This window comes from Elephantulus edwardii, unplaced genomic scaffold, assembly GCF_000299155.1.
Source record: "Elephantulus edwardii isolate Elephantulus edwardi_28Jun2011 unplaced genomic scaffold, EleEdw1.0 scaffold00561, whole genome shotgun sequence".
NCBI lineage: Eukaryota > Metazoa > Chordata > Mammalia > Macroscelidea > Macroscelididae > Elephantulus > Elephantulus edwardii.
The window spans coordinates 225,408-238,469 of NW_006400311.1; the positions used below are offsets into that span (position 1 = coordinate 225,408).

Below are 13,062 nucleotides of genomic sequence, written 5' to 3' on the forward strand. Positions count from 1 at the left end.
GGTGCCCATTCCGGAGCCTGTGCCTCCACCGAGGGAGTGGGTCAGCTGGAAGCCCTGCAGGCAGTCACAGCTCTCAGCCTCCTTCCGCACCACATCCAAGACGGAATCAACCAGCTCGGCCCCTTCTGTATAGTGGCCCTTGGCCCAGTTGTTGCCTGCCCCAGACTGACCAAAAACAATGTTGTCCGGTCTGAAAATCTGGCCAAAAGGACCTGAGCGAACTGAGTCCATGGTTCCAGGTTCTAGATCCACCAAGATAGCACGAGGAACAAATTTGACACCTGTGGCTTCATTGTAGTACACTGAGATGCGGTCCAGCTGCAGGTCGCTGTCCCCATGGTAGGTGCCAGTGGGGTCGATGCCATGTTCATCACTGATCACCTCCCAGAACTTGGGACTGATCTGGTTGCCACACTGACCAGCCTGGATATGCACGATTTCCCTCATGGTGGAAAATTAAGGTTTGGGTGTTGGGGGTTTTTCTTCTCGCCTCGGGTGTGCGTGGGACAAAAGAACGATATATAGTTATTTTTCCCCCCCTCTGTGGATCACAGGCTGTGAGGATGGTAAGTGCCCTGGAGGCTGGAGCAGCAAGATCTGAATGCGGCAGCAGGAAGGTTCAGAGAGGGAGAAAGGAGGAGGGAGGGAGGCGGCCATGTGCTGTGTTTTATGTTCAAGATAAGCAGTTGTCAGGCTTCCTTGCTGGTGGTGCATTTTTCAAGTAATTTATTAGGATAATAGTGACTTAATCACAAATTCTTAGTCCCTGGAGTAATAATCTCACAGCTAATCAATCAGGTTAATGGGCTAGACATTGTTAACTTTTATTATTGCCCTAAACATAGGCAACTATTTTCTATCTTTCTATATTGCAAACAATTATGTCTGAGCTTCTCCTGCCATCATTGTGGTACATACATTCAAACTCCTCTGCATAATTTAATAAAACACAAGTAAACATCTTTTTAGTATTCTCTGCTTTCAGCAGGTTGTATCTGACATCAGCAATGATATCTCTCACATCATTGTCATGGTCTCTTCTGAATCCAGCTTGCATTTCTGGCAGTTTCCTGTCCATGTACTCTTCCAGCCATTTTTTAACATTCTTCAACAGGATTTTACTTGTCTGTGATATTCATGATACTGTTTGAAAATTCCTTCAATCTATTGTACACTTTTTTTTTATATAATGGGAACAAATAATGGATCTTTCCTAACCAGATGCCCAGATAGAAGTCTTCCAAATCTCACAGCAAAGACTAGTGAGCATGTCCAGGGCTGCATCTGTTTAAAACACATCAATTGGTATTTCATCAATTCCTAGGACCTAATTTGTTTGGGAAGATGTTTTGTTTGAGAAGATGTTTATTTTAGATATGTGGGTGAACCGGTTCTTCTAAGGGCATTCCAACAAGAAACAACACATAATTTTTAAAACTAACCCGAGAGTAAGAATCCAATTCCTGGAGCAAACAGATATTTGTGGCCACTTAGGGCCTATCCTATTATAAGTAGTGAGGAATCTAACTATGGTCAAGACTGGCCTTGTGGAGCTTACAGTCTAGGTAGGAAAAGAGACAACAATCATAATCCCACAAACTATTGTAAAAGTTTATCTCACGTTTCTTCTAAGTAGTTGCTTCTTTTGGAAGGAGGAGTGGCATCCACTTCCATAATAGCTTGCCTCCAGAAACCCTATGAACCTGGAGAGAGGATGAAAGCCACCCAAGCATCGAGGACTCTCCTTCATAGGGTCGCTATGAGTCACCTGTGACTTGACTGCATTTAACAACAACAAAAGTTGCTTATTGTTGTGTGCTATCGAATTGGAAGCAACTCCTAGCTGACCTTCCGGTGGGTTTTCAGAGGCAGTAAACTGCACTGAAGGAGATTGCTCATCCTTCTCCCCCAGAGCAGTCTGCCTGTGTGCCTTTGGGATTGCAGGGCAGCTCGTTACCACTAGGCCACCAGAGCTCCCTCTAGTAGATGCTAAAAAGTGATACGCATACTGTGTGAAGGTGAATCAAGAGATCTGAAAAACGGGAGTCAGAGGGGGTCAGGCAAGAGCAGAGGGAGTGGTGTGTGGAGTAAATAAGGTGTTTGTGGGAGTGGTTAGGAGGATTGAGGGTGGTGATGGGTGTGATTAGTCATTATAGTGATGGCTCATCAAGGTAATTAAGGTACACAGTAGGCCCACCAAACAGCTTTGTAGACACTCAATACTTACATAATGAGGCATTCAACTGGCATTTATTCAATGAACAAATGAAACTGTGCAGATAATCTCAACCTGATATTCTTGCTCTTGGATACTTTGTAAAAATTATATTTTAGGGGAGCTCTGGTGGCCTAGTGGCAAGAAGCTGCACTGCAATCCCAGAGGCAGACGGTTCAAATCCACCAGATGCTCTGCCGGGAAAGGAGGGACACTCTCCTCCTGTACCAGTCAGATCCGATTTGACGGTACACACACACACACAAAATGATAAAATAATATTAAAAATATTTTGTTTCTTGTTGGAATGTCCTTAGAAAAATCAATTCACACACATCTCTAAAACAGAAACATCCACAGTCAAATAGATCAGCCACAGCTAGTCAATTTCATGACAACATGTAAGTAAAAAAAAAACAAGAAACACCAAAAACAAACAAGCCATCAGCTAGTCCACAAAACAGTTAATGCTTCCAGGAGGGTACTGACAATGAACAGTGTACCCTAGAAGTCCACTAGGTATATAGAACATGCAAGCACCTATGAAATGTAGTATTTCAACCAGCACCATAAAAACGAGCCAAGATACTGTGAAGGACACAGACATTTTTCTTTTAAAGGGGGTGGGGGCAGGGAAAGTGCTGGTTTATAAAAACAAAACTGCTTTTTCAAATGTTCACAAAATACTGTATAAATAAGGAGGAGATTAATAGAGGCAGTATGAAGCTACAAATAAAAAATGAAGGGGAAGCCTCAGTAAGTAAAAGCTGAGTTCTGGCTACATGGAAAAACACTCCAGTGCCGCGAGTAAATAAATAATAAAAGGATAGGGAAACAATACACCTTGAAAACGCTGGGCCTTCTCTGTTCTCCTGGCCAGAGGCAGTGCTGACAGGTTTATGCTGCCTGTGTTACATACCCAGCTAGCCTTTATTTAGCCACTAACATTCAAGTACTTTTCAAAGAATCAGGTGGAACATTTCAAAGAACGGAAGAGAGTCACTGCATCACATTTGCAGATTCCTCTATTTAACTCCAAACTCCAGGGTTAACTTCCAAATTAGGGGCATGCTGACCTCCAGATTAAGGAAATATGAGATGTAAGAACTTCAAGGTGTTCAGTGCACATTTTTTGGTTGGGTTTGTTTTTTTAATTTTATTTTAGCTTGGTGGGTTGGTTGGTTGATTGGTTTATAGGAAGGCTGTTGAGAATATATAGCCACAAGGAAAAGTAAAGGCACAGTGATTTTAATTCTTACAACATCTACCCCTATACTGTCAAGAACACACATATTCGTAAAGATCCGATCTACTTCATAACTGTATCTGCTCACAAATTTTCTTATTTGTTCGTATGCATATGCGGCAGCACCATCACAAGCAGCTTGTGGAACAAATAAGCACAGAACAAAACACCAATGTTTACTGAAACAAAGAAATCCAAGTGGAAACTATAATCCGGAAGCCAGCATTACAGAGCTAGAGGGGTTGTGGTGAATAAGAGACAAACTCAGATCAAGCTTAGATCAAGCTCTGCCCTGGGGCAGATAATGGCTAACAAAGACAAAATCTAAAACCTCATGGCCTTTGAATCAAGACTGACTCACAGCTCACCCTCCAGCAGGTTTCCAAGACTATGAAAAGAATGGGAGAAAACTGTCCATTTTCTCTTGGAGCTGCTGGTGGATTTGAACCACCCGAGAGGGGTACCTTACAGGTTAGCAGTGCAACTTCCTATGGACTAGACCCCCAGAGCTCCCTGCAGCAAAGACAAGTCTAGACAGATGAAAGGTTGAATTGCTGTCATTTCTGCAGGACAATTCATTCTTAAGCCAACACTGTATATCACAATCTCATGCCATGGTTTGTCAGAATAGTCAGCAGGGAAGGCGACTGCTAGCAGGGTCAATTATCTGTCAGACATCCCTCGGTAGTTCTGAGCAGCCTAAGAAAGACACAGGCATTTTGGGGGTCAAGCCTATCTCCAACTCTTCCTGAAATTGTGGAGAATGCCAACAACACCCTCTCTTACTCCTCAAAAAAAAAAAAAAAAAACAAAACCACAAACCTACAGCACATAACAACAACAACATTACTGTTGAGCCAACTCTAACTCATGGCCTTCTATCAGGCTTGTTGTTGTTATGTGCCATCGAGTCACTTGTGACTCATAGTGACCCTATGTACAACAGCCCTAAACCCTGCTCTATCCTGTGCCAATCGCATTGCCTCTGACACACCCATCCCGATTACCCCAGTCACTGAATCAATCCATCTCCTAGACGCCCTTCCCCTCCTGCACCGTCCCTCCACACTCCCAAGGATGATGTCCTTCTCCAAGGACCGGTCTCTCCTTACAACATGTCCAAAGTATGTTAGATGGCTAGACGGAGCCTCAGAATCCTTTCCTCCAAGGAGCCACCCAGTTTAACCCTTTCCAGGATGAATCTATTTGTTTTCCTAGCAGTCCATGGTATTCTCAATACTCTTCTCCAACACCACAGCTCAAAGACATCAGTTCTCCTTCTATCCTCCTTGGTCATTGTCCAACTTTTACAAGGTTGTAAATATTTATACAAGGACACTGCTTATCTTTCTCAGAGGAAGGAGCTGGTGGATTTGAACAACTGATCTTTTAAGTTAGCAGCCCAAAACATAACATGCTACATACCTAAGATTTCACAGGCCATGTCTGCTATTTCGTAATACTTGATTTAACTTTATTTTACTTCCTTTCATTATCCCTTGAAAAACACCTAGTGACTGAATTTAGTTCTAATTAAATACTATTCAGTCTTGCACTGTCTACACAGTCATTGGTATGCTTGAATCCATTGTTGAGGTCACTGTGTACTTTGAACACATTCCAACCTAAGGGATCCGTCCTCTAGCCGTGTATCTGGTAATATCCTGTTGTGATCCATAACGTTTTCATTGGCAGATATTCGCAAGTATATTCCTGAGCCCTTGCTAATCTTAGTCAGGAAGCTCCGCTGATGCCTGTCCACAATGGGGAACCCTACAAATAACCCTGAAATACTGGAGTCATCGCTTCTAGCTTAACAGCAGCACACAAATCAAGACAGCACAACAAACCAACAGATACCTAGTCACGGTAAAAAAAAAAAAAGATATGATTGTATTGTCCCATTTTACAGATATGAAAGTCAGGTTAGCTTTCATTCAGAAAAAAACAGAAGAGCAAGCTTCAAATAGACTGCTAGCCAATATCCTATATATAATGTTACTAACAAACTACTAATAGATGGGCAAATGAAATACAGAAAACCTCATTTCTAGCCCATGCCCCAATCTTCATACTGGTGGTGGTGGCTGTTGTTAGGTGCTGTCGAGTAGAGTACGACTCACAGCAGCCCTATGACCCCTGTCCTCTCCTGTGCCATCCTTATCCTTTCTGACATGCTTGAGCCTACTGCAGCAGTCACTGTATCCATTCATCTCATTAGAGGTTTTCCTTCTAACCTGCATGCAGAGAATCCTCAAAACATATTCACCAGAACTCCCAATATAGTTCTCATAAACACTCTTAGAATGGACAGTAGCAACCTTGTTCCACTGAAAAAGAAAAATATGTCCTTAAGAGGTTCATTGCCAAATCAAAGTTCAAAACCACCAAGAGAAAGATAGGCAATTTCCTCCCATGCAACTGACAGTCTCTGTAAACTTGCCAGAGGGAGACTTGGCTATGAGTCTGTTCCAATACCAGGACAATGAAAAGGAATTAGCAGAAAGAGAAGAAGACCTTTAATGACGCAGTTTGACACAGTGGCTGTAACAATGGGCTAAGTACAGCAGCATTCTGATAAGACTACAGGAGGGGTAATGTTTCGTTCTGTTGTATACAGGGTCTCTGTGCGGCAGTGCTGACTTGACTACACTCAACAAGGATCAGCAGGATGAAGCAGTCAGAATCCCTGGGCCTGGGCAGGGCTGCTGCTTTCTCTTGCTTTTAATCAAGTTAAGCCCTTCGTTGTTGAACAGGAAACCATTTCGCTTTGTAAACTTTCACCTGAATCACAATTTAAAAAGTGAAAAATACATCATAAACAATAGATTCTCATCTACGCCAAAACAAATTATTCTTAAAAAAACAACCCCACAAAAATCTCTGAAGTATTATGCTGAAGTTAGATGGTTAGCGGTCAGATGAAAAGTTCAAAATACAAAGGGAAAAGAAAATTACAAAACAATTGTATAATGTGACTGCATTTTTATTAATATACATGTATAAAGAACAATAAATGGGCATAAGCAAAATCACAGCAGCAGTTATCTCTGGACGGTATAATTTTCTGTACTTTCTCATGATACATAAGTGTTGTTATTGTTGCTAGGTATCATGGAGTTGACAAAGACTCACAGTGACTGCAATGAACAGCAGATCTGAATCTTGCCCCATCCTGTGCCATCACCACCGTCTCCGATATGCTCAAGCCCACTGTCACAATCTCTCTGTCAACCCATCTCCTTGAAAGCCAACTTTTCTTTCTCTGACTTTTCTCAGAAAGGCCCTTCCTGACAACATGGCAAAGCATGAGGGACAGTTTCATCATCCTTGCCTCTAAGAAGAACCCTGGTTGCACTCCCTCCAAAACAGACTTGTTTGTTCTTTCGGCAGTCCATTGTATATTCAGCATTCTCCAATACCACAATCCCAAAGCATCAATTTTTCTTCTGTCAACTTTATTCCTTGTTCAACTTTCAGATGCACAGTAAGTAACTGAAAAGATTATGGCTTGGATCAGGTGTACCTTGATCTTGAAACTGACAGAATTGCTCTTTAGCACTTTGGAGAGGTCCTTGGTATAAATACTTTCCAATTATTATTACTACCACCAGATTTGTCAGATATAAATGAAACAACAACAACATCAAAAAGCCCAAACAAAAAACCCTACATGATTTCAAGACCCTTAAAAATTTGAATAGATTTTGTGGTGATAGTGTAAATGAGAACAACTTCTTGGAGGGGTCTGGGCAGGTCAACAAAACACTAATTGCATACACTCTTTGGCCAAGAAATTTCACTTTTTAAGATGCTGCTGAGAATATACACACAGCAAAACACACATCAATCCAGCAGTTGTGACATGGACCATTCAGTGACACTGACTGCATTCTCAAGTTGTGCAATCTCCATTCTCACCCTCCTTTCTGAGGCTGTTCTTCCTCAATTAACATACTAACTAACTGCCCCCTAAGATTCCTATCTAAGGAGCCCTGGAGGGATAATTAAGCCAGTCTTAAGTCTGAGGCCACTAACCACTAGGCTGTAAGGTCAGCGACTTAATATATGAGGCACTCATGGGAGAAAGAAGGGCAGGCTCCTCCACAGCTCAAAAGTCAGGTGGACAGTTGCGAAGGGTTGGAACAGACTCCACAGCAGTAGGGTTTGGGGGTGTATGTTTAAGGAGTGACATGAAGCCATCTCTAAGATACCATTTAAATTTTTTTTTTCCTTAGTGCAACAATGAATGAATGGAAATCCAAAGTCTCTGTAAATTTTCATTAAAATTAATAATAAAAAATAAGTTAAAAACCCCTTTTTCTTGTGTGGTGAGTGAAAGTTCACAGAGCAAAATGGCTTACATTTCAAGCATTCATAGATTCATGAATTATGGCATTAATTATAGTCCCCACATTATAACAGCACTCTTCTCACTTCCTTCTATGTCATTCTCATTGCCAAATTTTTAAAAAGTAGGTGCAGAGTATACTATCACTTGTAGAAAACTATTTTTAAGAGATGGTGCCTCTGTAGCAGTCCAAATTCACCAGCAGCACCTCAGGAGAAATTCGGTGGGCCGTCTCCTGTGAGATTTACAGCCTCTGAAAAGCCACTAGAGGGTCTGTTATGAGTCCGTTCTGACTCACAGCAATGAGAGAGAGGAATATTTTTAAGGATAGATTCCTATACCCCAAGAAAAATAGAAGTGAGACACAAATGGAGATTTGTACATCTATGTTCACAGAAGCACTATTTATGATAGCAAGAAAATGCAAATAGCCCAAATGTCCATCAACAAAGAAATGGGCTGAGAAATTGTGGTACTGTCACACAATGGAATACTATGCAACATAAAGGAACAATTTTGTAAAATGCTACATAACATGTGAGAGTCTAGACAGCATTATGCTGAGTGAACTAACTTGATCTCAAAAGGACAAATAATGCAGAAAACCATTATTGTAAAAATAGGAGAATAACTAGTAAGATGTGGACAAAATTTCAAAGAGGGAAGGGGAAGAGGAGGGAGGAGAGATCCAATGGGGATCTGAATCAGGATAAGAGTGGTATAGATCACTGGTGATTAATTTTTATAAAACACAATGTATATAAGTGATCGTCTGAAACACAATGTGAATGGAAGAATGCATGAAACAATGACATGAATGAAACATAATAAACACACATTTTTTATGCAAACCAATATAAAACAAAATAAAAATAATATATTCATATGTTGTTGCTGTATGCTGCTGTGTACCATAGAGTTGGAACCAACCCATAGCTGATCCTCCAGCAGGTTTTCAGAGGCAGTTAATCTCACGTGAGGAGATTGCCCATCCTTCTCCTGTGGAGCAGCTAGTGGCCTCAAATGCTCATAAGACTATATGAATTTTTCTATATCTTATGGTGGGGCTACCATGGTTGGAACGGGTTTGGTTGGGTTTTTTGTGTTTGCTTCTTCCTTTGGTTTTTGGAGGGTTTTGGTGGTGGGTTGTTTCGTGTGTGTGTGTGTGTGTGTGTGTGTGTGTGTGTTTGTGTGTGTTTGGTACAGGCTATTGCTGGAAGACTCTTAAACAGTGATAAGAGCATGGCTTCAAAAGAAAACTTAAGATAGGAAAGTAGGTAAGAGGGAAACAATTTCCACTTTGTATAAGCTGAACTTGTTACTATATGTGCTGAATTTTTTACTATATGTCTATGTTACTACAAAGGAAAACAAATGTTTTAGAGAAAAACTACTCATTTCCCCCCTTTTTTATGCTTTCAGCACCTTTTATCATGGCCTTCTCCATTTGGAAAGGTCTCTAAAAACCATGCTGCCTTCAGCAAACTAAACTCCCCCTACTCATCAACTGCCTTCATGGGTGAGGCCCTCTCAGGCAGCCTGGCCGGGGCTCCTTCAGCTGACTTCTTGGACCTAGTTTAGACAAGTACAGGTTCAGCCACAGCAAGAGCACTGTGTTCTCTGACAACAATGTCACATTTGCACTTGTATGTAGTAAATAAGAAGTATTTTACCTCTCAGCAGAGATATCGAGTTTTCCCAACTCATCAGAGAGACCAACAAGGGAATCCAAGGTCCCCACCTAGAAAGATCATAAAGAAGCTATAAGCACACGCACAATTTCAACAATGTTGTTGTGGTGTATCACTGGGTCAGAACCAACCCACAGCTGACCTTCTAGCAAGTTTCAGAGGCAATAAACTGGTTGGGAGGAGACCGTCCACCTTTCTTTGGCAGAGCAACTGGTGGATTCAAACCACCTGCCTTTGGGTTGGCAACGTAACTCCTTAGCATTAGGTCACCACAAGTTCTTCTATTCAGTAACAGGAAAGGGAATCCTATCAATCAAGATTACAAATTCTATAATCTTGAGTAAGCTGCCTGTGGTCAATGGCCATGCCAAAGCTGCAGAAAAGTGGTGGGTTTTGGAATGTTCTTTTTTCCTCAGAAGAAACCATCACATTTCCCATAACAAGGAATGACTTATTTCAGAGTCTCCATCCTCAGCTCTTTCCTGTTTTTGATTGGTGATCCACTATTACCATAACTAGTAACTGATAAATGGATATATCAGCAAAAAGTGTAAGGTGTTATCATTTCTAAAATCCTTTCTTCCAAGATTCTCCCACCAATGCCTTCCTTTGTCCTTTGCTGTACTGGCAATGATCTTATAGGGGAAGGGAGGGGGAAAAACAGTTTTTCCCTTCACTTCATCATTCTCAAAGTCCTTTCTTTTCAAATTATTTACAACATTACTTTTGTTTCTTTATGTGGAAAGTATTACAATATCAAAAAGCATACATAAAAGACTACTCATAGAATCATAAGGAAAAGTATTGCTATTGTGTGACCAACCCTGACTCAGACATCAAAATATTTTTAGGTAACTAACTCAGTCCCACAAGGACAAATACTGTCTAAAACCATTATTGTAGAATGATTATAAGGATCCAAGGGAGGAGGGTGGAAGCAGAGGGATGAGGATGTGAAGGGGGTGGGAGGCATTAATCATGGTGTTGTACAATTTGATGGGCTGGGGGTGAGGGAAATGGGAAGAATTTGCTCTGGGAAAAAATATATTTGAATTTTGTAAATAAACTAGTATAATAACTAAAAAATCTTTAGAAAATTATGAGGTCTGGACAGCTAGCTCAATGATAGTGTGAAGCTTCTTCTTTTCAAGAGACTTGATGAGTTTGAAGTAACTTTGTTTTTCCTCTTTGTATTATCCAGAGTCTGGCAGAGTCTCTTAGACATAGTAAACATTAAGGATAACTTTCATTATGTCTGTTCCAGGCGGGGGCGGGAATGTCAAAGTCAAAGTCACTGCTGTCAAGTCAAATCTGACTCATAGCTTGACATCCAGGGGCATTTCAAAAGAGGCTGTAAATCACAAGGGAGGAGACTGCCCATCTCTCTCCCAAGGAACGGCCTATGGTTTTGAACCACCAGAGAAGCAATAGATTTCTGGCTACAATACAGCTCTCTGTGGACTATGCTGCAACAGTTCCCCATTTGGGGAAAGCAGCAGGTTTTAAAGTCAGCAAGATCTGAGTTCAGAACCCTGTGTCGTCGCTCATTTTGAAGACTGTACATATTTTACTCTTTAAGGCTAGTTTTATTTTAACTTTGTCCTCCACCAACCACAAGAGCCCTCAGACTCTCCAGCATTACTCAAACTTCTTTCTGCCACTCACCAAGTGATTACTAAATCCTCTCCATTGCCCTCAGTAAACCCAAAAGGCTCCTGGGTTTTCTCGCTAGCCAGTAGTCAAGAAAACAAGCAAGGCTGAAGCACTCCAAGCTGGCATGTCTTAACTATATCGGTCTCCTCTGACATTAAAGACAAAATAATGAGAACTTGAGGATAGGACATGAAGGTGCAAGTGTATAAAATTCTCTACATTTTGAGCCATTAGACAAGGCTACCCACCGTCTTCTCCCCCTGTTCATTCTTTACTGTGACTTGGGTCATGGCTGCATGTACCACAATTACTTCTGAGCTATGTCTCATCCAAACTGTCGCCCCACACCCCCACACCCCCGCCCTCATCCTTAACCTCAGAATGGGCCTCAGTGTTCCTGTTTTTGCCCTGGCATTTTTCCCCTTGATTTTAAAAAAACAACAACAATAACAATAACAATAAAAAAACCAACAACCTACTCTCACCACACCAACTTCCTTCCTCCCATGAATTTTACCTTGAAGTCGGGAATAGCAAATTTGGTATTATTAGACAGGTTGGACTTGGAAGTTACAGTATTCATCCTCTCCAGGGCTTGTACATTTTCCTTATCGCCAGGGGCAGAAATCAGCCAGAACTCGGACATGTTTCCAGTCTTCTTTCACCCAATGACTGACTAGAACTAACACAAATACAAACAGAAACATGAAAAGAGATGTGTGAGTTAGTTTTACTTCTTCATTACTCCCTTCCCTCTGAAAGTTTATTTGAGATCTGTCACTTTCCCATTCCTAGCCTCTGTGGTCTTCTCATTCGGGGTATACAGCTCAAGGGCACCTAATACGGCTCTCTGCCAGGTGCTGCTCTAAGTCTGGGAAGCTCATAGGTAGCTGTACAAACAAAAAGGTGCTCCATCCTTACAGGGGGTTCTTACTGGCTTTATAGATTAAAGAAGGAGGGAAAAGAAGCAATTTCTCCATTCTGGTGAGCACTTTTTATCTGGCATCATTAAATAGAGAATAGGATGGGCTCAGACACCTTTTTGAACTCTATTCTTCTTTTCACACTGCATCAGAAGGATGAAAGGGAGGGATTAATTAGTGCATCAGGTTGAAGGGCAAACTTCATACTTTAACTGACAAACTCGAGGCTAGTACTAGCTTCAAAACTCAGACTGCAGAAGAGTTCCTCTTCGTTTAAATGAAGGGAAAGAAAAGTGAGAGAAAGAATTAAGGGTTATTGACGAGTCTTTTTAGCCTCAGCACCAGATGTAATATCCACTCCGCAGAGCTGAGTAACTAGCTGGATTGGGCAAGTATTTTCTGTCCAGCGCCTTAAGCCTGTAAAGTCTTTCAGTTCTGCTCATTCAAACGTGCACACACCCAAACCTACTCTCCTCAGCCTCTCTATTTCTCTTTTCCCCATAACTTCCCGAAGTGTCTTTGGATTGTTAATCAGAGGGGAAAAAAATCCAGAAGTGTAATAATGTCTATTATGAAGCCCCCCTCCCCCTTAAGTCTCAGTCTCATTTCTACTCCCTAAGAATCTAAATGTCTCCTAAGACTACCCACACTAAACACGGTTTCTTTCGCTCTGGACGGCTTATGACTTGGGGACAACGTGTCCCTTCTTGGTACCTGCGGGAATCCCACCTGTTCCTACTCTGATAGAACGCAGCAGAGGCGCTGGGTCAACTCCCATGTTCCCATGGAGAAAGCGCGGACAAGGAAAGCACCTCTTGAAGGCAGAGCCAGCCAAAAGGGAGATGCAAGTGGCTTCTCTCGCGGTGGCGGTGCGCCTCTGTCCCCACACGCCCTCCCCTGAGTTCCCAATTCGCCCTCAATCCTTACCTGGGAGTCGGGGGAGCGCAGAGCCAGGCAGGCGCGGGACGTGTGGGCGACGGCGG

At 41.9% G+C, this 13,062-nt stretch overlaps 1 protein-coding gene across 2 annotated transcripts in view; it reads right to left on the bottom strand.

Moving 5' to 3' along the window:
• Positions 1 to 11,829, bottom strand: part of ATP6V1C2 (ATPase, H+ transporting, lysosomal 42kDa, V1 subunit C2) — a 108,963-nt gene extending 97,134 nt beyond the window's left edge. Inside the window, exons 1-2 of one of the 2 annotated variants that reach the window (XM_006903313.1) lie at positions 11,674 to 11,829; positions 9,486 to 9,553 (exon numbers count right to left, since the gene is read on the bottom strand). In XM_006903313.1, the coding sequence (XP_006903375.1) occupies positions 9,486 to 9,553; positions 11,674 to 11,802 (197 nt within the window). In that variant the 5' untranslated portion in view covers positions 11,803 to 11,829. The remainder of the gene's footprint in view (positions 1 to 9,485; positions 9,554 to 11,673) is intronic. The other variant, XM_006903312.1, reaches the window with a different exon arrangement.
• Positions 11,830 to 13,062: the final 1,233 nt, after the last annotated feature.